The sequence below is a fragment of the Aotus nancymaae genome, unplaced genomic scaffold (genome assembly GCF_030222135.1).
Source record: "Aotus nancymaae isolate 86718 unplaced genomic scaffold, 86718_ANA_hifiasm-v0.15.2.pri h1tg000019l, whole genome shotgun sequence".
In the NCBI taxonomy this organism is placed as follows: Eukaryota; Metazoa; Chordata; class Mammalia; order Primates; family Aotidae; genus Aotus; species Aotus nancymaae.
Window position 1 is genome coordinate 40,076,590 of NW_026988431.1, and position 24,321 is coordinate 40,100,910.

A 24,321-nucleotide genomic window follows, 5' to 3' on the forward strand; every position below is an offset into this window, starting at 1 on the left:
CAGGACAAGTTGAGGTAATACCACAGGGGGAAGAAACAGTTAGGTGTCTCAAAGACATGAAATTTTGCTAATCAGAAATGGAGAGGGGATTTGTGTTTTCCTTATTCAAAAAGACAGGAAATGGGTAATTGCAAATTACCATTTTAAGAGGGAACAGCTGGAAGCCAAGATATAGCTGATCACACACCATAGAGGGCACAGCTAAGAGAATACTGGGTATATATGGGAAAGATGATAGTAGAGGATTTTGAATAAAGAGATGACATAATAGTTACTAAAATAATAGTAATAACAATATTATAACAATGTCTACCAAATAGATACTCTTAACTCATTTAATCCAAGTACTTACTACTGCTCTTCCAATATTACATTTAACTGTTGTCCAAATTTAAATATATTGTAAGTGGCAGAGCCCATATTTGAACTGAGAAAGACTAGCTCCAGAGGCTGTGCTCTTAACTGCTATACAATACTGCATCTTATAATCTGACTGAAGTTTAACAGGATTACTCTGGTTGCTACCTCAGAAAGAGACCAAGGACAAAATTAGGAAGTCTGTTGAAGAGTGTTTCTAACAGTATTCTAGGTTAGAGACCAGGGTGATATGGACAAGGAACGGTAGTAAAGGAGGTGAAAAGTCATCCGTTTGAATATGTTTCTAAGGCAGACTAAATAACATTGACTGACAGAATAAATGGGGTTTGTGAAAAAGAGCAGTGAAGAAGGATTCCAATTATTTCATAAGACTAATCTTAAAAGATGTCTCCTGCATAAATAAAATTTTAAGAAAATGTTTAAATTTAAAGGAGTGAAGGACTCCAAATTACTTCATAAAACTTACCTCAAAAGATGAGTCTGCTACATAAATAAAATTTTAAGAAAATGTTTAAATTTAAAGTATCTCCTCTGACTTCCTAAACAATAAGAATACTAAACACCATATTCCCTATCTTGAAGAAACACAAATCTCTACAATTTATCTTGATACCTGCTTACCCGGGTAGTGTTATAAATGCCAACTATCAAACAACCTAAAAGTAGGATTAAGGGTTTTATTATGATGCAGGAAAAAGATAATAACGCAGCTTACCCTAAAGCGTAAAGCTTTTCTGAACATCCAGTGTTTTACTGAGATTTCCGCTGGACTTAAGCAGAAGTGAATATTCAGAGGATTCTCTTTTTTAAAGCAGTTTGTAAAATAAAATCAAGCCAACAGTTACACATTCCTGTATAAATGCCATCACTTTAAGTCATTAGCAAGAAATTTGTTACAAGACTTAGAATATGTACACTGAAACACCACGAGGGAAGAAGTATCAGCTGCTGGCAAAAAATATTGTTGAAGAATGTCACTGTGAAAAAGCTGGTCCCTCCCTGCCTTCCTCCCCTTTCTCTTCCCCATCTGGTATACAGTCATATTCCACTAATTCCTAGCTACAACACATTAGAAATGAATGGTTCACCAACTGGTTCTTCAAGACTGTGCCATAAAAACATAGCAAGGCATGAATTAGTCATAAACAAGATGCATATTTAAAGTAGATGCTCACAAAATAGCTCTCTTTTGAATGCAATCTATTCTCAGCAGTATAAATTCACACAGGGTCAGGATGCTCCAGTGCAATGGGTCAGGTTGTATCTGAAAGAGTCAATGGTTCATTTGGGGAATTTGTGTAGCAGGAAATAAGAATCCCCTTGTTGGAAAGCTGAGCCAATGCTATATGGGGCCAGTTCTTATGAGAATTCATCAGAAGTCCGGCCTCTCAAGATGCCTCTACATTACAGAGACAAACACAGAGACGTTCTCATTGCTGAAAGGGTTCATGACATTACTTATCAGATAACTGCTCCCCAGTGAAGCCTGATTTCACTGTGACCTAGAAGCAAGGGTAAGCATTCAGTGTTTTGTCAGCTTCAGCGACTTCTCCCCAACACTCCTCACTCATTCTTAATTCCAGAATTTCTGAAAGTAGAAGGAACTCAATAATTTCATAAGCTAGTATATAATTAGAAGCATATACAGCTCAAAGAGTCTGAATCAAACTATATTATGCCTGCTTTTTCAGAAATACATAATATGCCTTAATAAAGAATAGGATAAGTTTCTGAAAATTCACAAACTACTCTCTGCATTTTTAGTCATAAAGCATTCCAGTCAATTAAACTATGGTGCCTTTGACCTTTCTCTAAACACTTTCTATTAATAATGCAAACCATTCTGTGAAATATGGTAATTAAGCAAAGAATACCAAACAAATAAAACATCTTCTTGAGGACTCATAATCACTTACCATACTTTCCAATGATATGGTAATTCCCCAAAACATCTAAATCTACGGAGCTGTTTATTCCTATAATAAGTGGCCCCAGACAGAATGTTTTCCACATGCTGCTTCTGACCCTTAATTTCTTGGTCTACATTTTAATGTCTGAGTGTCTGTGTGCCTGCTCTATGAAAAACACAGCATGATTCTTCATTGACTGCCCCCTAATAAGTTTTATTATGGGGTTTTATTAAGTTAGGTTTTATTATGTACATATTATGGGCTGAGAGTTAGAGAACTCATTTGTTCATACCATGTATTAAATTAAGTCAGTAAATGGTTTTCCTACCTTTAATCATAAGTAACACAAATAGCTGAATGTTTAGATTAATTATAGCCCAAAAAAGTACAAAGTTAACTACATTAAAATTTAAATTGCTGTATTCTATTAATGTGGATCACTAATAAAATGCCTTGCAGTTTACTTGAACTGCATACCTTCCCCAGATGCAGTTTACAAAATGGATCTGACACTAAGGAGGTTCTTGTTTTTACTGAAAGAAAAGTTAGAACAGAGACAGTTGGAAATTTCGGATTAAGATGGGGATAAAAAACCCCAACCTTGGAAGAAGTTTGCGTTCCTCAACTACAGATTTAACCCGACTCCACTCCACATTTGAGCCCTGAAAATACTCCTCAATGGGCTTTCATCTTTATTTTTTCAACAGATATTAGATTCACTGTATATCAGGCATTGTGCTACATGTTGAAGATACAATGATAAACAAAGTAATTGCTATAATTGAAGAGAATGTAAACCTAATATATCCCCAAATCCTAGTTGATACATAGTAGGCACTCAATAAATATTTTTGGAAGGAAGGAAGGAGGGCACTCAATAAACAGTTTTGGAAATATCAATCCCTGTGTTAATGGGTCTTAAAATACAGTTATGATAGGAGATAGTAAGCAAATAATGTCACAAACAATTTAAAGTGGAAACTGTAATAAATACTAAGAAAAAATTCAAAAACAAGAGGGAGATGAAAGGTTTTAACAAAATTGTGAGGAATTCACACTAAAAACTGAGGAAAAATGAGTTCACCAGGTGAAGAAATGTGTGTGTGACAGGGAAATGGAATTCAATATTTTCCATTTCTATTCCCAGAGAGTTAGAAAATTGGTAAAAACATAATTTACTATATCATTAACATAATGTTCCTGTCAGAAAATAATTGCCAAATTACAATTTTCAAAAAGATGAAGAAAGTTATTTATCCCTTGAAAGTATCTCTAAATAAACTACAGGTAAAGCTATTATCTGTTGATATTTAATGTCCTTTATTGGAAGGAACTAATTTTTTTCTATTCAGATTTCTGTCATCAAGAAAAATATTACCTAAATCAATATGAATGCAGTGTTTTCTTTTTTAATAGAAATTTATGTAATCCAGCAAGTCTTAAGTTAGCAAAACAGATCAGTGCCAAATTCACCATCCAGCTATATGAATCTAGCACTCCTGGTACTTCTCTCTACTGTTTTTTCCATCTCTCTGCCTATTTATTCTCAGTCTCTTTTGTCAGTTTTTGTTTCTTTACCTATTTCTAAAAACTAAGGCTAGTACATGTAAAAGTCACTAGGGATCTTTTTCCAGCTACGTGGTAGGTGTACTTTTATGTAAAGGTTGGTCAATAAAAACACCACAAATCTGAAACCTTTCATATTATAAGATTAATTGCCCACTGACCTAAATGGAAAGCAGAGGCAGAGTAGGGTCTGTTCCAGGCACATAAATCTCCAGTTCCTGCCCTTAAACAAAGTTTAAGCACAAAAATATCCCAGTGCTTGCCTTTAAACATAATTTATGTATAATAAATAACAAACAATAAAAGCCACATTCAAAATAAAGCTTATAATATACTGCCTAAGATTATAAGAAAGGGGCATTGTCAGCACATTCCAATCTCTTGTCAAACCAAATATACTTGATGCCTTGGTACAAACCAAAGCTGACTCAGGGACTCTCTGCAGCAGCACTGATCATGTAGCCAGTCATGTAGCCAGATTTCCCCTGCCGTTTGTTCTCATCTTCCATGCTTTGGTTATATCATAATTTCTGTAAACTGAAAAAGCTGCTTTGAACAGCTCTGTTACTTTTCAGCACTATAGGCTAACATTTTGAAGAATGCTTTTTCCCAAACTCATGGCTCAATGAATCACAGCAGCTGTTTTGGCCTGGCTCCTAGAGTTTAACACTCTGACTGCCCTTGCAAAAATTTTTTTAGGGTCCTGTTTTTCACCACTAGCATTCTACTGAATAAACATTTGGATAACATTATAGACACAAAGAAAACCATAAATTTTAATAATAGTAATTATTAAAATAAGGGTAAAACACTCACCAGAGTCCCTCAAAGATGTTCCAATCTATGTAAACATGAGTGAGAATATTAAAAAACGGCATGTATATACCCAGTTGATGTAGGACTTAGACAAATTAAAACTTAAAAGATGCAAAATTTTATGAATAAAATTTGGAGTCATTCTTAACTCCTGTTTTCTTCTCATATTTCCGACCTAGACTGACCACAAATCTATCAGCATTACAGGATCCAGTCTCTCCTAACCACCTTTTCTGTGACTAGTCCAAACCTGGATACCATCCTCTTCTCTCTAGACTACTGAAATCATCTCTTAAAGAATCTCCCTGGCCCTTGTCAATCTCTTCTTTCAACTGGCCAGAATTATACAGCTACAACTCTATTATTCAGGGCCACAATGTACATAGTTCAGCAACTGTATTATATAGAGCCACCCTTTAGAGGGGCTAAAAGGGAAAATGGGGCAGAAATCAGCCTATATTACATTCACCATCCATAAATCCAGATAACATAACCTATTCTACTTCATACACATATCTTTCATTTCTCCTCAAAATTTTTTAAGGGTTTACCTCTTGTTCTCAATAAAATCCAACCTCCTAACCCTAGTCTAAACTCCAAGTACCTAAATGATCTGGTCTTGACTGTCAATCTGATCTCTTCCATCACTATTCCCCCCTTGTCCCTACTGCAGGCACACTGTTCTCCTGGCTGCTCAGCTAAGAGTGTTTACACTGTGGTCCCTTCTGTCCGTAACCCACCTCTCTCAGAATGTCTCCACCCTTCATGTCTATGCTTAAATGTAACCAAAGATAAAAAGACTTACCCGAAACAGTACCTAAAATGATATTCTCCAACCTAATCCCTCTAATCTCATTTTATTTTTCTTTAAGATTTATACCTTCCCAATACATTTGTTTACTGTCCTTTCCACTCCACTAGAATGTACGCACCACTGATATGAATATGCAACTCACAGAAGAAACCAAAATGGCAAAAAAAATTTTAGCAAGTAAATATATCACTACAAATTTAAGAAACAAAGGAGGATAAAGACAATCAGACACTATTTTCCCCTAAAACCTGGAAGGAAGTATTTTGAAAAGTAATGCTGCCAAGATTTTCATACCATTTTATATATTGCTGGTGGAAATGAAAATCCATAAAATCTCTGGAAATCAACTCCACAAAATGTAACAAGAGACAAAAGAGTACATATCTTTTGATTTAAATATTTTGTTTCTTGAACTTTTCCTATAAAAATAGGTAAAAATGGAAACCAAAACTTATTTTTAATAATATCCCTACAATATTATTTCTATTAGTGTCAAATGGCAAACTATATATCAAATAATAAGGTAATGGTTATAAAAATTACGGTATAATCCCATGACAGATATAAAAACGTTACTTAAAAATCATGGCTTGAAGAATATTCGATGCCATGGGAAATGCTTACAATATACTATTTTTTAAATCAGACAAATACAAAATTTTGTCTTTATGCTTATCAATATGTACGTATATCCTGATTTTATAAAGAAAACATAGGAAGATATACAAGCAGAAAAAAATGAATACTATCACAGTGTTTTACATTGTTTACTTATTGATAGTGTGTTCATGGACAAATTTAAATTTATTTTTAACTGTCTTTGTTTTCAGTTACAAGCATTTATTGTCACTGTAACCAAAAATACAATTCTAAATGATGTTATGCCATCTTCATTAGATCTACTATAACCTAGTACTTACTGATATCTACTGGTGCTTCCACATTTCTTATAGGAGTTCTGTCGTTTCTTACAAGAGCTTTCAGAATAATTTAGATGAAAACCATAATTTAAAGGGCTAAACTGACTACATCCTAGGCATACCATCAAAATAAATCCAGATTCCCCAAATATTTATTTTTATCTTCATCAAAATGAAAGCAAATGTTTTCAGCTGTATCATTTTAAACACACACATACATAACCAGAAACTAAAACTGCCATGGTGGCATGATAAACCTAGATGGGCATGTATTAAACTACTCTGTCCATTCCCAATCTAGTTTTGTCTGTGTGTTAATTTGAACACTAAAGTACATCTACCTCTACCTACCACCTGAAATTGTCACAATGAGCAAAACAAATGGAACTTTAAAATAAATAAATACCATGTGTAGTTAGGGTGTCCCAACTCCAAATAAGGTGAGGAAGGTCAACATTCTAATCTGAATGCAAGCTACTCCTCTGTAGATTTGTTCAGCAGGAGTTCCAACCATAAGCTTACCTACAGTTACTGCTACGCGCAAACAAATTACAGAAGTAAAAAACACCAAACTTTCAAATAAAAGTTGTGAAACATAAATTTACAATTAGAAAGTAGTTATAGTTGTCCATAAAGTTTTCTTTTGTCCTTTTGTTTTCATGAATTTTTAAAAGGCTGAGTCAAACTAAATCCTTCCTTCCTTACTGTTAACTCTTGACATTCTCAAAATCCAGAAGCCATGAGTAAGCCCCACTCACGTTATCTCAGAAAAGTGATGATGTTAGTCAGCTAAGAATTTACTGAAAGTTATAGGGTGCTGTATAAAATAAGAGCACTAGTAAATAAGAAATTAATGAATAACTAAAGGTCAAACAGATTCATAAAATTGGAATTGGAATTAAGTTGCACCATGCTGTCTCTTGCATAAAAGTTATGATCCACTGGCCTTAAAACAAGGATGGTGAGGGGACATAAATTTCTTTCACTTAGTTGCATCTATTTCATAGTTTTCTTTTATCCCATGAATTTCTAAATAATTGCTCTTCTTAAAAGGTGACAAAGTATTCAATGTGCTTAGAACTTTATAATAGAGTTCCACGTTAAAAAGCATGTATTTCATGTAATGCTAAGTCCTTACTTGGGTCCCTACTGTCAAAAAATCCATAAAAATTTAAAATAATTTAATGCTTTACAAAGCGTCAAGAAGAACAATCACTGAAGAAAGTAATGAGAAAAGCAAATATTAAAGGTGCATTTCTGCAAGTTCTTTGGAACTAAATAACTGGATGTAAATTATACCCCTCCTTTCAGATGTTCCTATGAGATTTGACAAACAGATGGTCCTCTCCCTATCACTTTTGGCCATTTCCATTGGTAAGCAGGGTCAGAAGGATATAGTTTACCCTACACCAGTGTTCTAGGATCAGTCCCACACTTTGTGGGAGCTGAGGAGGAGGGTGGTGAAGAGAAAGAAAGAGAAAGACATATTAACAGCAGCAAAGACTGTGGTTGAATTCTGCATTGTTGGTATAGTCATTATATTCATGGGCATAAGGAATCAATGGAGACAGCTTCCTCATCTCTGGATTACATTCTATGGAAGCCTATTTCTGAACTCAATACTTCCTTCCAATGGTGGGCTCCTGATTCCCAACTGGGACAGAGGTAATAACCTCCTACCTACTTTGGTCAGCTCTTTCCGCTGTTCTAGAAGTCACTACTAGAAGCTTTGTTAAAGCCTCTTCTTCCAGGCTTTCCAATAATTGTATAACCTTGTAATTACTTCTGTTTAATCTACTTTTGTTCAAAATATCTAAAATGGGTTCTTCTTTTGAATAGAGCCCTGACCAACACAGGGTTCCCACTTATCTTGTTAGTTGTGACTAGGGTAAGCCATGGGTTAACTGACTGGCCCCCTGTAAGGCCTATAGGCAGTGAAGCTTCCAGAGGCTGGGAGTTCTGAGGCACAGCAATTCAAGAGATACAATCTCTATCCTCTGGCAGGTTAAAATCCAGCTAAGAAAGTAAAGTTAATTCACATGAAAAGACTGAGAATAACATACTAAACACTAATTAAAATCACAGATTATATATTTGCAACAAATACTGCAGGAGTTAAACATTGAACGGACAATAAAAATCTATAAAAAAAAAAAAACCTAGAAAAAAAACTAGAATATAAGACTTAATATATCTAGGTTCAGTTTCTCAGATTGGAGAAGCAGAGACTGTAATGAGGGAAAGTGTTCAAACAGATTTTCAAGGAATTTTCCAGTTACAACAAAATAATTTTTTGAGAATATTGTGATAAAATGTCATAAGAAACAGCTACCTCAATGAGCTAGATAGAGGCCTTAAAAATGACAAACAGTATTTTGACAGTCAAGGGACCTGGAAATACAACACCCCCCTCCCCAAAAAGATGGGTAAAAGCATGATATCTTGGTTGGACAGTGAGGAATCCAGTATGAATAGAGAGTGCAAATTGGGAAACAGTAATAAATACACTTGGAAATAGAGAAGGCACTAGTAGCAGGGCAGTGAAATTAGAAGGACACCATCAGACTGTAGCAGAGTTTCTCAACTTCAGCACTACTGACATTTGGGGCCAGATAATTCTTTCTTGGAATAGGGATGGGAAAGAGTGATAGGGTCATACTGTGCAATGTAGGACATTTTAGCAGAGTCCCTGGACTCTACCCACAGGATGCCAGTAACACCCACTGCTCACAACTCTAGACGTTATCAAATATTCCAGAGGGGACAAAACCCCTCTGATTAAGTCACTGGACTCAAGAAAGATGAGACAGAGAAATAATTTTAGGAACAATGATAATTATCTATTTCAGTGATGTAAACTGAGAGGGGTTGAAAACACATATGTGAAGAGTCCAGGCACCTGCTATGGTAACTAGAAGTCACCAGAGTGCACAAGTACCCCCTACAAAGAGAGGAATCCTCAGAGTCAGCCAGCTGTTGTGGCTATATGGGAAGGCAAACTCAGGTTTCCAGGCCTTCTTTTCCTTTTTTTTTTCCCCCAAGACAAGAAAAATTCTGATTTTTAAGTAAAATTTCCTGATTTAAAAAACATAGAACTTAATTTGAGACTTTTGAAAAACAATATGCAGGCTAGGTTTGATCCTGAGGCTACCAGCGTCATGCAGTATAGACTAAGGTAGTGACAACTTGGAAGGTGTTTAGGAAAATAAATTTATGGATCTGGATCAAACAAATCAACTATAAAAACACATATTTGAGAAAAAGGGGCAAAGGCGAACTTGGATAGGTATTAAATAACATTAAGGAATCACTGTTGAATGCAATAACAATATTAAGATCATGTTAAAAATAATCTTTACCTATTTCAGATACATAATTATTTATACAGGCAGGCGGGCGCATGCACACACACACACACACACACACACTTACTTTTCACTACAGATGAAACAAACAAAAAAAGACAGAGACAAAATAATGAGCAAAGTAATATACCTGAATACCAAGAATAAATCAGAGGAATGAGAAAAAATAACTTCAAAGTTCTGAAGTTCAAAGTTAGAGTCTCTAGTCTCCTTGTATAGAGAGTTCCCTCTGGCTGTATCAAGAAAGCAAACACTCCTCTGTACTATTTCTGCATTTGCCCTAATATTTAAAAAGTATCATTCTCAAATTCTTTGTAATACACTTAATCAGAAAAAAAGAGGAAATAACGCAACTCTCCAATAATTCAAAGCACAACAAACTTGTACTAAAATTTATCAGAAATACCAAGCAATATGAAACACCCTCATCCAATAAGAAATACATTCATTACCGCATCATAAAATTACAGCATCTATATTTCTGAATCTGTGCTGATTACTGAAGTAACCAGCTGACTTCCTGAAACCAAATAAAAAACAAATACACACTCTCTCAATGTGTATGTTGCATCAGGGTCCATGCACACTGGACCACAGGTTGAAAATCATGGCATGCAAAGAATGGCTTTGATATTCCATTTAATACAGTTAATATGAAATGCTACAACAGCAATAAACATAATCAAGATAAATAAATCCCAAGGATGAAACTACCCAAACCTTATTTCTGCTCAGGGAAGAATTCAGTGTCACATTTTACATAGGCAAAATTTCCCTTGACAGCACTCAGCAGTGGCTTCTAGTTCAGATTTTTCTGAATAAATTGTGTAAACTCATTGAAGTCACATATTTTGTAATTTTCTACCACACTTAAAAGCAATTTCCCTTCCTCTATTTCACTTACCCTCTGCCTCCAATCACCTCTTCAAACTGAATAGGACTCTTTTTCGAAAGAATTTTCTACAAATCAAACATGCTTTTAAACTAATTTAAGTGTGGGATATTCTGAGAATCATTAAGAAAAATTCATGCCTTGCATCAATAAAGAATTTAAATCTAGTTATAGAAAATGAGATATAACTATCAATTATAGTTATTTTTTAAGTTTGTGTATACAGTTCAAAAGTAGACTTCTTAGTTTATCTTTTTTCTCTACATGAAAAAACCCACTTATCTATGGAGTTGCTGGTACTAGAGTTATAGAGCCATTTAATGACTTTCAATGAAGAAGAGAAGCGTGGTTGTTTAGGATATTATACTAGCTGTTTAGAATGTAATACTTGATTTCTAAAAGACATGTTTATACTTGAGGAACATAAAATATCAAGTAAGTGATATTAAATAGTAAGATAAAAGTTAGTTTACCATTTTAATAAACCAGATTTTTATTTTACCTAATATACTGTACAAAAGTAAAGCTACTGGTATTTATTTGCTTGTTCAATAAATCATGGTTAATTTCCAAAAACCAACACCCAGGATAAATACTTCTGTAATATTTGCTAATCTTATACTTGAAAAATAACTGTATAAGTAACTATATATGTTTGTAAAATAGAGTCACCCTCTTTCCCTTCCAATTGTTTTGTTTGAACTGCTTCCTTAAATTTACATAAAATCCTTCTAGAAACAATAGGAAAAATAGCCAGAAAAAAAAATAACTGGACACCACCATCTTCTCCAAGGATTAAGCTGAGAGTATACCACTCACTAGATATGCTCCAGTCTAAAGATGCAAACACATGTAGAACAAATGCTACTGTGACAATGACCTAGCAATATATCAAAGAAGAAATGTCCAGATTAAAACTCATAGTTTCTATTCCTTTCTTAAGGCTCAACAATAATCTCCATGGCTAGTAAACACATATGTGTACATACACATACATACATGTATGTATGCACATAAATACTTTTCTCCTACAAATTCATTTCATTTATATTTACCATGTTTCAGTTCACTAAATGCAATCATATTTTAAAGATAATGAATGAATCTAAAAGGTGGATCTAGTTGGAAAAGAGTCCCCAGTTTTTAAGTAGTTTATATTATAATACTTTTTCTTAACTTCCATGTAGCCATAAAAAAGAATGAGATCATGTCTTTTGTGAGAATATGGATGGAGCTGGAGGCTTTTATCCTCTGAAAACTAAAATCCAAATACTGAATATTCTCACTTATATACGCAGAAGCTAAATGATGAGAACTCATGAACACAAAGAAGAGAACAACAGACACTGGGCTGGACTTGAGGGTGACAGTGGAAGGAGAGAGACGAGCAGAGACGGTAACTACTGGGTACTGGGCTTAATACCCGGGTGATGAAATAATCTGTACAACAAACTCCCATTACATCAGTTCACCTGTGTAACAAACCTTCACATGTACCCCCGAACCTAAAAGTTAAAAAAAAAAGTTACCAGCATAATTATTAATTTATTTAACTTAAAAGCACTGAAACAGATGAATGTTAAGTTTATTTTTTCAACAGCTTACAATATTTAAATGTATTGAAGAGGATATGGTTCATCTCTGAAGACAGAAAATAGCTGCATATAAACACCAGACTGTTTTCTCTTCTCATATAAAAATACTTGGAGTATTTTTAAATGTAAATTTAATTCTAGTTATTCTTGGCCTACTGTCCTGCATCTAAATCAAAAGCTAATTAGAGAAAAAACAACACCAAGTCCTGGCCAAGTCCAACCCTTGATACAATAAGTAGTAGAAAAAGTAGAATTTAAAACACAAAACAACCTTGCATCTATGCCTTCTTTGGCCTACCAAATATATTAGTAGTAAGTTTTCTTGAGACCTCTTTTCTGATTCCTGTAGCACTCTGTCTCTACCATCATTCTGACACTTAAAAGTCAAAAGACATCAAATCACAGCACTATAAGGATCACAAATTTCAAGTGAAGTCTGAAGAGGCTCAAGAATCAGCTCAAGGTGGGTGAGTGCAAGGATGAGAACTTACATACAGCTTTCCTGATGCCAGATGTGTGAGTTCTTCCTGCAGCTCAGGTTGCTTACCCGTTAAGTATTCATTTGATTTGCCCAGTTTTATGCCTTATTTTCCCTGTAAGAATCTTAGAATTTCAATACAGAACAGCAACTGAACCTTGTATGGTTTTTGTTTGTTCATTCTGGTTTTTCTGTTTTTCCCTCACACAAAGCAACAGAACACAGACTAGCCAGTCAATAAATACTCCAATTATACTTAAAAATATTAATTATCAAAATTTTACAGTATTACACAATGGGAATTATTGTTAGCATACATTTGCATCTCAGAAGTTACAATGCTGTTAGTTACCTCTAGAAAAAAACTGCATTATGAGTGAATTTGTAAAGCTTAGCTAAATAAACTAATGTAAATTTACAAAATTATGTTGGTTTATAAAAGCATATACAAATTGCCACTAAAATCAAGAACTAAGGCAATACATAAGTAGTTATGGGCAACAGCATAAAAAATGTCTACCTATAGAAGAAAATAAAGTGCCCAATGGCTAGAGTTATGCTAATATGTCCCTAAGAAATGACAAATATACCTAGGCCATCTATTAGCACTTGTCTACCCATGGACCTTATGGACTCCAACCATAGAGAAGAGTGGTCTGCATAAAAGGAAGTGGTAGGGCCGGGTGCGGTGGCTCACGCCTGTAATCCCAGCACTTAGGGAGGCCGAGGCGGGCGGATCACGAGGTCAAGAAGTCGAGACCATCCTGACCAACACGGTGAAACCCTGTCTCTACTAAAAATACAAAAAAATTAGCCAGGCGTGGTGGCACGCACCTGTGGTCCCAGCTACTCAGGAGGCTGAGGTGGAAGAATCGCTTGAACCCAGGAGGCGGAGGTTGCAGTGAGCCAAGATTGCGCCACTGCACTCCAGCCTGGTGACAGAGCAAGACTCCATCTCAAAAAAAAAAAAAAGGAAGTGGTAGGAAGAGTGAGAAATGAGAGTGAAGAGAGGAGAAAGAAACGCTGGGCAAGGAAGCAGAACTTATGAACCCCCAAAATGTGCCGGGTGTGCAGGTATCTAACTATACTAAAGTCAGAGGAGAGTAAAAACTCTGAATCTCTACTTTGTAAGTCTGTTCATTTCTTTGCTTTGGTGATTTTCCAGTGTAGGGTTTTGTTTTGTTTTGCCCTTGGTTACTTAGTAAAGTTACTGTTTAAAAAATTCCAACCTCGTCTAAACTAAACTAAGAAGAAAAGGAGGACTGTCCTTCTCTAGACATAGCCGGCAGGAATTCCAAAGGCCCTGGACAAGCAGAGCATTCTGGTCACCACAGTGGTGCCAGCTGGAGGCCAGGAAAGAACCAGCATGGCCAGAGCAAAAGAAGAGGGCTCTGAAGACAAGGAGCCTCACAGCTGCCTTGGGCAAGACTGGAAAATCCCATCAAAGAACCCATCTGCCCTCTTCATAACAGTGCTGTAAGACTTCCCCAGGTGATCAAATTAAGGAGATCATTTTCTGCTACCAGCAAACTGTTAGCTGGTTCCTTTTTTAAGAAAGAAATAATTTAAACTCTATATTTGTCTAATTTGTTAAAGATGAAATCGCTGTTGGTGTTTAGTACATTGCTAGAAACAGGAAGGAAAGATTTAAATGTTTAAAGAACCTGTTAGAGAATGCATTTAAAAAGACCTCCATGTTACTGGCTCCCTTCTCAGCCCTGTGTGCAGCATCTATAAGTATTTTGCACCTCAAAGCCCACACAAGTTATGGCTTCAAGCCATTTAAAACAGAATAGTCAATGACAGAGCAGCCTTGCCTATGAGACACTGTATGCCGGGGCTCCGGAATAAAGAAGTATAGCTTCTGGAGCTTTTCTTCTCCCAGGCCAGATAGATGCCCTAGCATCAGGAAGCCAAGGTTGCCAAAATCCACATATCTATTCCACTTGTTGTTGTGCCTGTGGGAGGGTCAAACTATGGAACATGATGCATATTCAGTATCTCCTTACTGCACTTGAATGTCTGAGGCTGATCGGGGTAGTGTCAAGAACAATAAAAGTTATGTGTGCTTGAAAATTCCTTTGTCCCATAAAGATTTTTTGCTGTGCACAGCAAAAAAAGAAAGAAAAAAATGTAGAAAAACAGCATTTAAATCAATGGAAAGTCCTGTCTCTCACCTATCCTTTGGAAGGAACCCTAAAATAGGTTAGCAGTAACTGGAAAGCAAATGAGAAAGTTCCTTGTAAAAATTTGTGAATATAACGCCAAATTGACTGAGCAGATGATTAGTTAATGCAATAAACACCAGGATGTCTTATGCACACAAGATAAGAAAAGCAACATTAAAATCAATAAACTATCAGTATAACAAATGATAATTAATTTTAACTCTGGCCCATTTTTTAAAATTCACCAATGTTTATTAGAAACACTTGTCCTGACCACTCCCCCACCTCAATTAGCCCCTCATTTTAGCTGTATGTTCACCAAGACTCTTACTTGTATTAAAAGTCTATTAAGTATATTTACAGTAATAATCATGTTCTTTAAATTGTATTCAAACTTGAAATGTGTTTTTTTTAACTTCTGGTGTAGATTTTGATAAAAAATACAGTAGTTCTTCAGCCAAAAAGGAAAGGACACTCCAATGTAGTATAACTTGTCACTTCTGTATTGATAATGCCTGGGGAGTATCCCCATCATTCATGAACTTGCACAGGCTGATACTCTCTTGTAAAAAATAGTGTTAATTGCTCTTGAAATGAAAAGCAAAGGTTATCCAGTTGCTATTTATAGATTTTTTTTCCTGGTTAAAATTTATTTACAAACCTATACAAACTAAACTTTAAACCTAATTTCTCATAGCAGAAAAGAAACTGTAAACATGAAGCATAATTCCACACTAGCAAATTAAGTATTTTCTCAATTAATCACATCTCCTTTAAGAAATAAATTCAAGAAAGGGGAGGTATGTCCAAATTTTAAAATAGGAATTTTAAAATTATTTTTCTAAATCTGCCACAATATGCTACTAAAACAATCAAGGCCTGAAAAAAAATGCATGAGTCAATTAGTATGTAAGTATGTAAATGTACAAACCTGATTGCATTGTTTTAAAGAAAACCAAATTAAAATTATTAACAAAAGTACATTCCCTCTTTTAATACACAAAAGAAAATCTTTAAAGAAAATCTTCCTTCTGTGTATAAAAACAATGTTATCTTTGCTCTTTGAATTGCTTGTAAAGTTACTCTGAAAACAAAAACTTATTTGAAGTTACTATATTTTTAAATTATAAGCAGTATTTTTTGAAGAGGTATCTTTGTGACACAGTCGGGCAGTAATCAATTCTGTACTGCTACACCATCTTTAATAGTGTAATTACCAAATTTGGTTGCAACACGTAGGCTTTAAGGTAGTAAGAAGAATGAAGACAACAAATAACAAAAGAGTTGTAGTCCCAGCTATTTGGGAGACTGAAGCGATAAGTAGGATCACCTGAGCCCAGGAGTTCCAGGCTGTAGTGAGCTATGATAGCATCACTGCATTCCAGCCTGACCCACAGAGTGAGACCTTGTCTATAAGTAAATAAATAAAGTAATACTCTATAATTCTACTATTCTAGATAACTATTTTTAACTGCAATTTCAATAGCTTTGAAAATTAGTTCTGTTCAGTTTAGTTTGGCGAGGCAAGCAATCAACAGCAAATGCAAATGAGTAAAATGTAAATTAAAAAGAATATGTCACTTTAAAAGCCACTAAATTCTCAGTTTAGCCTGGTTTATAGCAATGATTAAAGAGGAACAAAAATACTCATTGATAAATGTGCTAATTATTTCCTCCCAGGAGCTCAGCCACAAATTCATAACCAGGTTTCTAGAACAAATTTCTAGAATATATTCAAACTCTGAAGAAGAAATATGCATCTGCTTTCCAACTAGCCATCAGAGTGTTTTATTCATTTTTGATCATGAGAACGCTATTTACACCAAAGAACATGTCTTGTTAGCTTCAAGCACTGTGTTTAAAACGATGTAACAGAAAAACTCTATGTTTGAATGCAAAACACCATAGGAATCACTGGCAAATCCAAAAATGAAAAACAGGTCTCCGAAATGCCCAGAGCCAGCTGCTACTGTCCAGAATCCAGCTCCTTCCAACAGCAGATCTGCATGAGCCACACAGCTTAAGTGGGAATGTCATCTCCTAAGGCAAGGTTCAGCAAAGTTCTTCTGTACAAGACTAGCTAGTAAATATTTCAGACTTTGAGGCCTTATAGTCTCTGTAACCACTACTCAGCTCTGCCTTGTAGCACCAAAGCAGCCACACAATACATAAATGAATGAATGTGGCTGGGAGCCAATAAACCTTTAATTTCCTATAATTTTCATGTTTTATAATATATTATTCTCCTTTTGGTATTTTTCAAACATTTAAAAATGTAAATATCATTGCTAGTTCATATGCCACACAAACACAAGTAGCTGTTTTGGATCTGCTACATTTGGCCTATGGACCGTAATTTACCACGCTGGCCTAGCGCCCAGTTTTCCTTCAGCCTGTGCCTACTCCTTTCTCCTCCTTTTACGTAACCTGCAAATTATGTATTTTCCCCTTTAGCAAAGCATTCCATTTGTTTCTCTAAGTCACTGATGCCCAGCTTCTGTTTCTTTCCCATAGGTCCCAAAAGTTCAAGAGAACAATTATGAGGTCTGGAAAGGCAAGCACAGTCTGAAGAAAAGGCGCAGGCTTCTCTTCTACTGCTTTCTAGCTCTGTGAGCTTGTGCAAGTTATATAACTATTCCAAATCTCCATTTCACCACCTATTAAAAAACTTATGATACCCAACCACCTGAAAGTAATAGTGAAGGTACCACGTCGTATTGAGTAAAGCAGGTAAAGGGGGAAATACAATCTATGGAGAAGGGTTGCCAAACATGGTTGAGAAAGAAGGCAGCAGATATTTCACTTTTAAGCTGTTAAATCACATAGCATATGGGTCCCCAAGCAGAGAAAGGAAGCTCGGTGAATTCAGATAAAGTTCTGAGGGAAGGAGCAACTAACAACCTCAGTGACTGCATGCTACTTTTCATAAATCTAAGAAAAGGCCAGAAACTCAGTAAAGAAAACCTGAGAATGTCTTTGTGGCAAAAGAACAGTGTAGACACCGAAGAGCATAAAAATGAATAAAACTCAGCCCTTCACTTTAAAGAGTTTATAATGTATTAAACAGAAGGACCTATTGTACAAAGTAAATATGATTTGTATAAACCAACTACATTAAGAAGTTAAAAAGAACCAAACAAAAATAGCAAGGGGAAGAATTCCCTAGGAGCTAGACTTAAACAATAAACAGGATTTCAAAAACCTAAAAAGGAAGGAACAGAAAGTTGAGACTGCTATTCATGTATATATCTAGGATTACAGGACATGTGGATTCTCAATTCCAGTAGACATTACATTGTTCTTCACAGATACTGCGCTTCCATCAACAGTAAATTCCCATCCTGTCGTTTGGTACGATCAGCTAATTAGATGCTTTATTCCATGTGATGGATAGTAAAAAGGTAGCTCAATTTAATTTTCATTTCTTGTCTTCACATTCTCTAGAGTTGTTTTATACGTCTGTTTTCATGTGAAGTAAAAGGCATTGTCTGTTTATGGATGATATGTCATTCTGTATGACTGAAGCACAGAATACAGAAAGCACATAGAGGACAAGACCCTCTCTCTTCCAGAGGTTTCTCCAGGATCTTGCTCTTTCCCTCTCCACCCCATAAATTGCTGGTTTGCATCAGTACATAGGGACAAACCTTTCCTTTTTTCCTTGAATGTACCACAGTAAATTAGAGAGTTTATAAACGAATGAATGTAGTAGAAAAATACTGGTCTTGACAGAAACATCTAAAACCATTTCCTTTATTTTTGCTCAAAACTTGTTTTCTACCCAATTTAGATCACAGAACAGTAAGGTGCCTCAGAAAACACACACAAATTTGATCCAGGTCTGGAGACCTGAAGGCAAAGACTTGGCAGGAATACATCCACCCTTTTCTTATCCCATCTAGAAGGCAAAAAGTGCAGGAAAGATAAATCAGGGTACGAAACTGATTTAATGGCACTGATTAGCAAGGTTCAGCCTCTGAAAGCTCCCATAATGATATAATTTTCAGGTAACAATTCCTATACATTATTTTCAGAGAAAACGATTATTTTAACCAAAATCTTTTCTAGTCTTTCCATGCACAGCACACAGAACTCTCGAAAATTTAACAAAAAGCGATGTTCTCAACTCTGATCAACAAAGCAGCAGAGGTAGGAAAAATTATACTCCAAAAATTGATGAATGTGCATCACATTCCCAACTACAGTGGAAAAATTGAAAATCACTATAAATATTTGTTTTCAAAAATGATTTGCTGTTATTATTCCAGTAACACTATAATGCCACATTGCCTCAAATACAAATAGATTTGTCTAATCCAGTGACTCTCTACCCTGGGCAATTTCGTCCCTCTGGGGACATTTGGCCTTTTTTTTTTTTTTGTGCTCAGATCAGAAAGGGAATACTACTGGCATCTAGTGCACAGAAGTTAAGGATACTGCTAAACATCAATGCACAGGATAGTCCCCAAAAGGAAAAAAGTGTCTGGCTCAAAAATGTCAATAGGACCAAGAAATTGTGATCTAATCCATTTCTTTCTGGTTAGCTGGGACATGTTGACAAATATACAGGGTTAGAGATAAACACTCTTCTTAAAGAACTATTAAGCTAAACAATTTAGAGTCCTTTAGAAGATCTTGTTATTTCTGTCAACGAATAAGTTTCCATTTAGTAATTTTCAGTTGAAATATGTAAAGAATAAAATAGACCACAGTCCATGATTCTGCCCACCTTATCAAGCAGTGTACCTCTACATTTATTAGGTTATCACATAACCTATGAGAACACCTACCTACACTGAAATTTGTAATCAAACTGACTACTGCTGGCTTCACTAATCACAAATTAGTATTTTCCCACATTTAGGCCCTAACTGAATTCCCATACCTGCTTACCAAAAGTGACCAGTCCACATATTTAAACAGTGGGTATTATGTGGTCTTCTAAGGAAACTTTCATATCTAAAATTCCCTTTCTCTGATATGACAATCCATTAAAAGTTTACTGTCCAGTTCCATGAAATTTAAAAGCCAGAGTGAGAAAGGTAGTTGATTTTGACTATAAACATAAAGGCAGCTACAAAGGGATGTCCTCTATTAAAAAGTAAAGGGTCTTGGCAATTAAATGGAATAAAATATACAAAGGCCAAAGAGGTCTCTCTAAATATAACAACGTCCTTAGAGGTTATCTTATTTCCCAATAAAAGTTTCCTTGGGTGTTTCAACAAAGACATTTTTTCTAGGGAACTGTTTTGTTTTGTTTTGTTTTTCCTTTTTAAATGTCTCTATTTCCAATTTTGCTGAAGGCATTTACATTATTTTTTCTATATATTACGCTAGAAGAAATATTTTTAAATTATGCAAAAGTTTAGTTCAAATTTAGAGGAATCACAGAGGTTCAGAAATCCTTTTTTAAATGGCCACATATACCTAACAGAAAGAAAAGCATCCTGTAACTGATAGAAAGCCATCTGAATGGTGAAGTTTCTTAAGCTAACAAAGCAAGCACTGTTTGGCAGGAATGTAGAAAGATGGGCAGTTCAGCCGTTTTTTGAAACAGTTAAAGATGAAGACAAAACTATTGCTACATGGATTACTGGACTGTAGACCAAATGCCACTTTTTGACTGTAACTCTTAAATAGAAATTTCGATCCTTAGGCTTAAGAAAAATTCAAGTAGAAAAGCACTTATTAACTAGGGGGGAAAATGGTGCCAAAATGACTTAAAAAAAAAAAGGTCATTTAAATGCAAGATCTAATTTCAGAAAGTTGAGCACAAATGTGGAAAACAAGAATTTCTCATGTGCTGCAAAAGGCAGCAAAGCATGTTTAGACAAATGTAGTGAAACTCTCTTTAATCTGGCTAAATGTAAAAAGTTTTGTTTTACATGAACTTGACTAGACTCTCACTGCAGTTCCAGCTTCTGAAAACAAAAACAGAACCGGGCTCAAGAAAAGGGTAGGTAAGGGGAGTAGCTGTGTGTCCACAGCTTCCCCTTCAAATCCCAAAGGAGGAAAGCTGCCGCCTGGAGATACTCGGTAGAGAGGCAGCCTTACTGAAAACAACTAAGGTTTTTGAGCGTTGTTTTTGGCAAGAGGGAGGTGTTACCGGCTGCTTCCTGGGGTGCTGGAAGGAATGTGTCACCATCAATCAGAAAGTACACTAAGCCCCGTGTTCAGGTAACAGAGGGACTACAGCTTCGTCCATCACGGATAAATCCATGCCTACTCGCAGAAAGGAGGAGAACGGAGAGCTGCAGGAAATGTGTTGGTGCCCATGACCCGCAAGTCCAAAAGGTAACTTCAACTTGTTCTGCAGGGGAATTCGGGCACGCTGAGTTCTCCGAGAACTCCAAGGAGCCAACAGGGGCGGGTGCGCCTACACTTCCCCTGAGACCAGCGCCGCCCCACCGCAACTCTGGAACCCTGGAGAGGAGGGACAGGCCCCCACTAACTCACCTGGCCACCCCCGCCGAAGGGCTGGTGGATGAATGAACTGCCACCCCCCACCCCCACGGCCGAGCCTGGCGGGACAGCGGCGGACCGCGGGGTGCTCACCTGTGGGGATGCTCGAGGGCTTCTCCGAGTCCGCACCTAAGCAGGGATTCCAGGGGTGAAGGACGAGCGCAAGGAGCAGCAGCTGAGGCTTCACCGTGCGCCCCCCCATGTTCGGCCCTCGAGGGCCGCGCGGGCTCCGACGCCCACGGCCCCGCAGCGTCGCACTTCTCGCGAGAGCGCAGGGACCCAGGTCCGCCCCGGGCTGAAATTGCAGGCGGGAGCAGGCGGACGAGGCGCGCGGCTGGCAGTCGGAGCGGCGCGTAACGCAGCAGAGTCAGTCAGGTCGTCGGCGGAGGCGCACAGCAGCTGGCGCCCCGGGCGCTGCGACGCCTTATAGGCTCCCTGAGGGGAGGCGACGGGGCGGGCCGCGCCCTGGCTATTGGCCGCCCGCTGACCCGCCGCCGCTGCGCGCCCGGTGCGGTCGCCTCCGCTCGCCCTCCCGGGCCCCACGTCTGGACTGTTTGCTCAGCGCGGACGCTATTTAAGGAGCTGCCTGCGGCTACGTGTGGCGGCTCACGCAGCGCTTCTGGCTGGAACGGGGAAGCCTGCACTTTGGTTTGGGAGTGGGTTTGGGAGAGGGAGGAGGAGCCGCCGGGAATCTGGCGGGAGGGCGGTGCTCCCGTCTCGGTTCCTGTCTGCTGCCTCAGGAGCTTCCACAGCAGCCTCGAAGGGTGAGAAGTTGCTCTTCTGTGGACTTGGATACTCCAGCCAATCTGAAGAGACTGCACATCTGCAGCAATCTTGGCTGAATGGGACCTCGCCAGACTCTAAGCCATGGAAAATGGATCGCCCGCCCCTCATTAATTCGGGGGCAGGTTCATCACCCTGTAAAAGGAAGGCTGTGCTTTTATTTGACTCCGTAAACCGAAACTTTTATTGTCCAGTGAACATTTCTTGCTCCGTCGCTTGTGCCAAGAGAGCCTTAGACGCTTTCCAGTAATGAGGCTTGTAAATCCTGCGGAATCGGAGCCCAACGTGTGTAATCCTGGGGCTGTGCTTACAGGATCTTCCACTCCACATGGAAAATTACTCACAAAGATAATGTCGGAGCGATGGAGTTCTCCGAGCCTTGGTCCCCACTGCTGCTTCCACTTTTGACTGATGTCTAAGAAAATTCCAGTTTTTGTTGTTATTGTTCTCACATTTTAACTAGTCAAGGGTTGAATCTGTTGGAATGAGTGGGAGCAAAAGCACAATTAAGAAAAAAGCTTGACAGTTTTGCCTCATACATTCAATGACATAAGCTATCATGTATGAGAAAGAGAACCAGACTGCTACCATTCTGGAATCTTCTGCCTAAATTTTCTTGAAATGAGAAAAAAAACAGAATCGAAACAACACTCGTTTTAACTCTGGGTGTTTGAAATTAAAACAGAAAATTGTCGAAAATATGTCCATTATGATCACATTTTGTCTAAAATTAACACAAGATAAGATGAGCTTAATGCTTTCATCTTATCTTGAAAGCATTAAAAACAGGTGGAAAAGCCTGCAAAGAAATGTTGCCTGGGATGTGACATTTTAGAAAAGAATCATTTCCTGTGTCCAGAACTAAGCCAGTTATTACTCTGAAGGTTTTGAAGGTTTCCTCTCAGTTTTTTTAAAAGAAGAGGAAAACTGGAGAAAGTTCTGAGAAGAGTAACAAATAATTAAAGAAATGGAAACTATGACCTGTGAGAATGAAATAAGGTTTATTTAGTCTGAAGAGGGAAAAAAAGCTAAAAGATGGATTCCTTAATAACAGCCTTTCATGTGTGGCAAGCACAGCTTCATAAAACCAGGCACAAAGCAAACAGCATGAGTCGTCTGAGTCCAAGGACTGTGCTAGGAATGGCTGGTGTTTTGGCCAAATCTGTCTCCATAAATCCAAACCAGTCATTGACAAACTCCTTGAACTTGACTTCTTGCTTCCTTGGTTCACAGTATCTTTAAGAACTTGCACAGCTAGAACATGGCTTTCTGCCCTCCCACACCCCATATTCCCCTCATGCACACTGAATGGCCTCTCTACATCACAGGTGTGTGTGGATGTTTAAACTCCAAAAGTCCACTAATAATTGCAGATTACTATGACATTCTTCCTTCTCTCTGAAGAGTCATGATGTCAGTACAGTGAGACTCGTAGAAACCAAGTGTTTCTTTGGGATTTTCAAATACCTAGACACTTCTAACACAGTCTGAAAGAGCCCCAATTCTGAAACCAAATCCTTCCTGCCTTCTTACATTTCCAGTGGTCTGCCGAAGATTTCTACTTGGATGTTCCATTGGCAGAAACTCGGTATGTCTTTTAACTCATCAAATCCAGATCCCACTCAGCTCCCTCATCTCTGTTGATACTATTGCTCTCTAACTCATATGGCCTCAGACATTTTTACTTCTCTCTTCCCATCCCCCACACCCGCCAACTCAAAGAGCCGGACTCCAAATCTTGTCATTTTTTCCCTTTGTGTTTTCTCTTCATCTATTCCTTTCCATTCTCACTACTACCTCACTAACTAATGCACTCTTGAGTATATCCTAATGGTGCTGTTTCCTGTAGACTTTCCCCACCACCAGTGTGACACCACTATATACCACAACTAGATTAATCATACTCAGATATCTTTTGATTGCTTCATCACCAAACAGATTTCATAACAGATTTGGAAACAATCCAAATTCCCTAACCTAGTATTCAGATTCCTTCATGCCAAACTAAACCCAACCAATGTAGTTTCCTTTATTATCTCCCAAAACAGACCAAATACTTTGTCACTTTAATTTTCTAAAGTTTAGATAGGAATCATTTAGATAGGCCTCCTCCGAAGGCCAAGCATGAGCCCAAATTCAGTGACAAGCAGTTTGTGGAGTTTCGAGAAAACAAT

General features: G+C 37.3%; 1 protein-coding gene across 2 annotated transcripts in view; it reads right to left on the reverse strand.

The window, feature by feature from the left end:
- PLOD2 (procollagen-lysine,2-oxoglutarate 5-dioxygenase 2) overlaps positions 1 to 21,764 on the reverse strand; it is a 93,232-nt gene extending 71,468 nt beyond the window's left edge. For both annotated transcript variants that reach the window (XM_012437132.3, XM_012437131.2), the window contains exon 1: positions 21,458 to 21,764. In XM_012437132.3, the coding sequence (XP_012292555.2) occupies positions 21,458 to 21,566 (109 nt within the window). In that variant the 5' untranslated portion in view covers positions 21,567 to 21,764. The remainder of the gene's footprint in view (positions 1 to 21,457) is intronic.
- Positions 21,765 to 24,321: the final 2,557 nt, after the last annotated feature.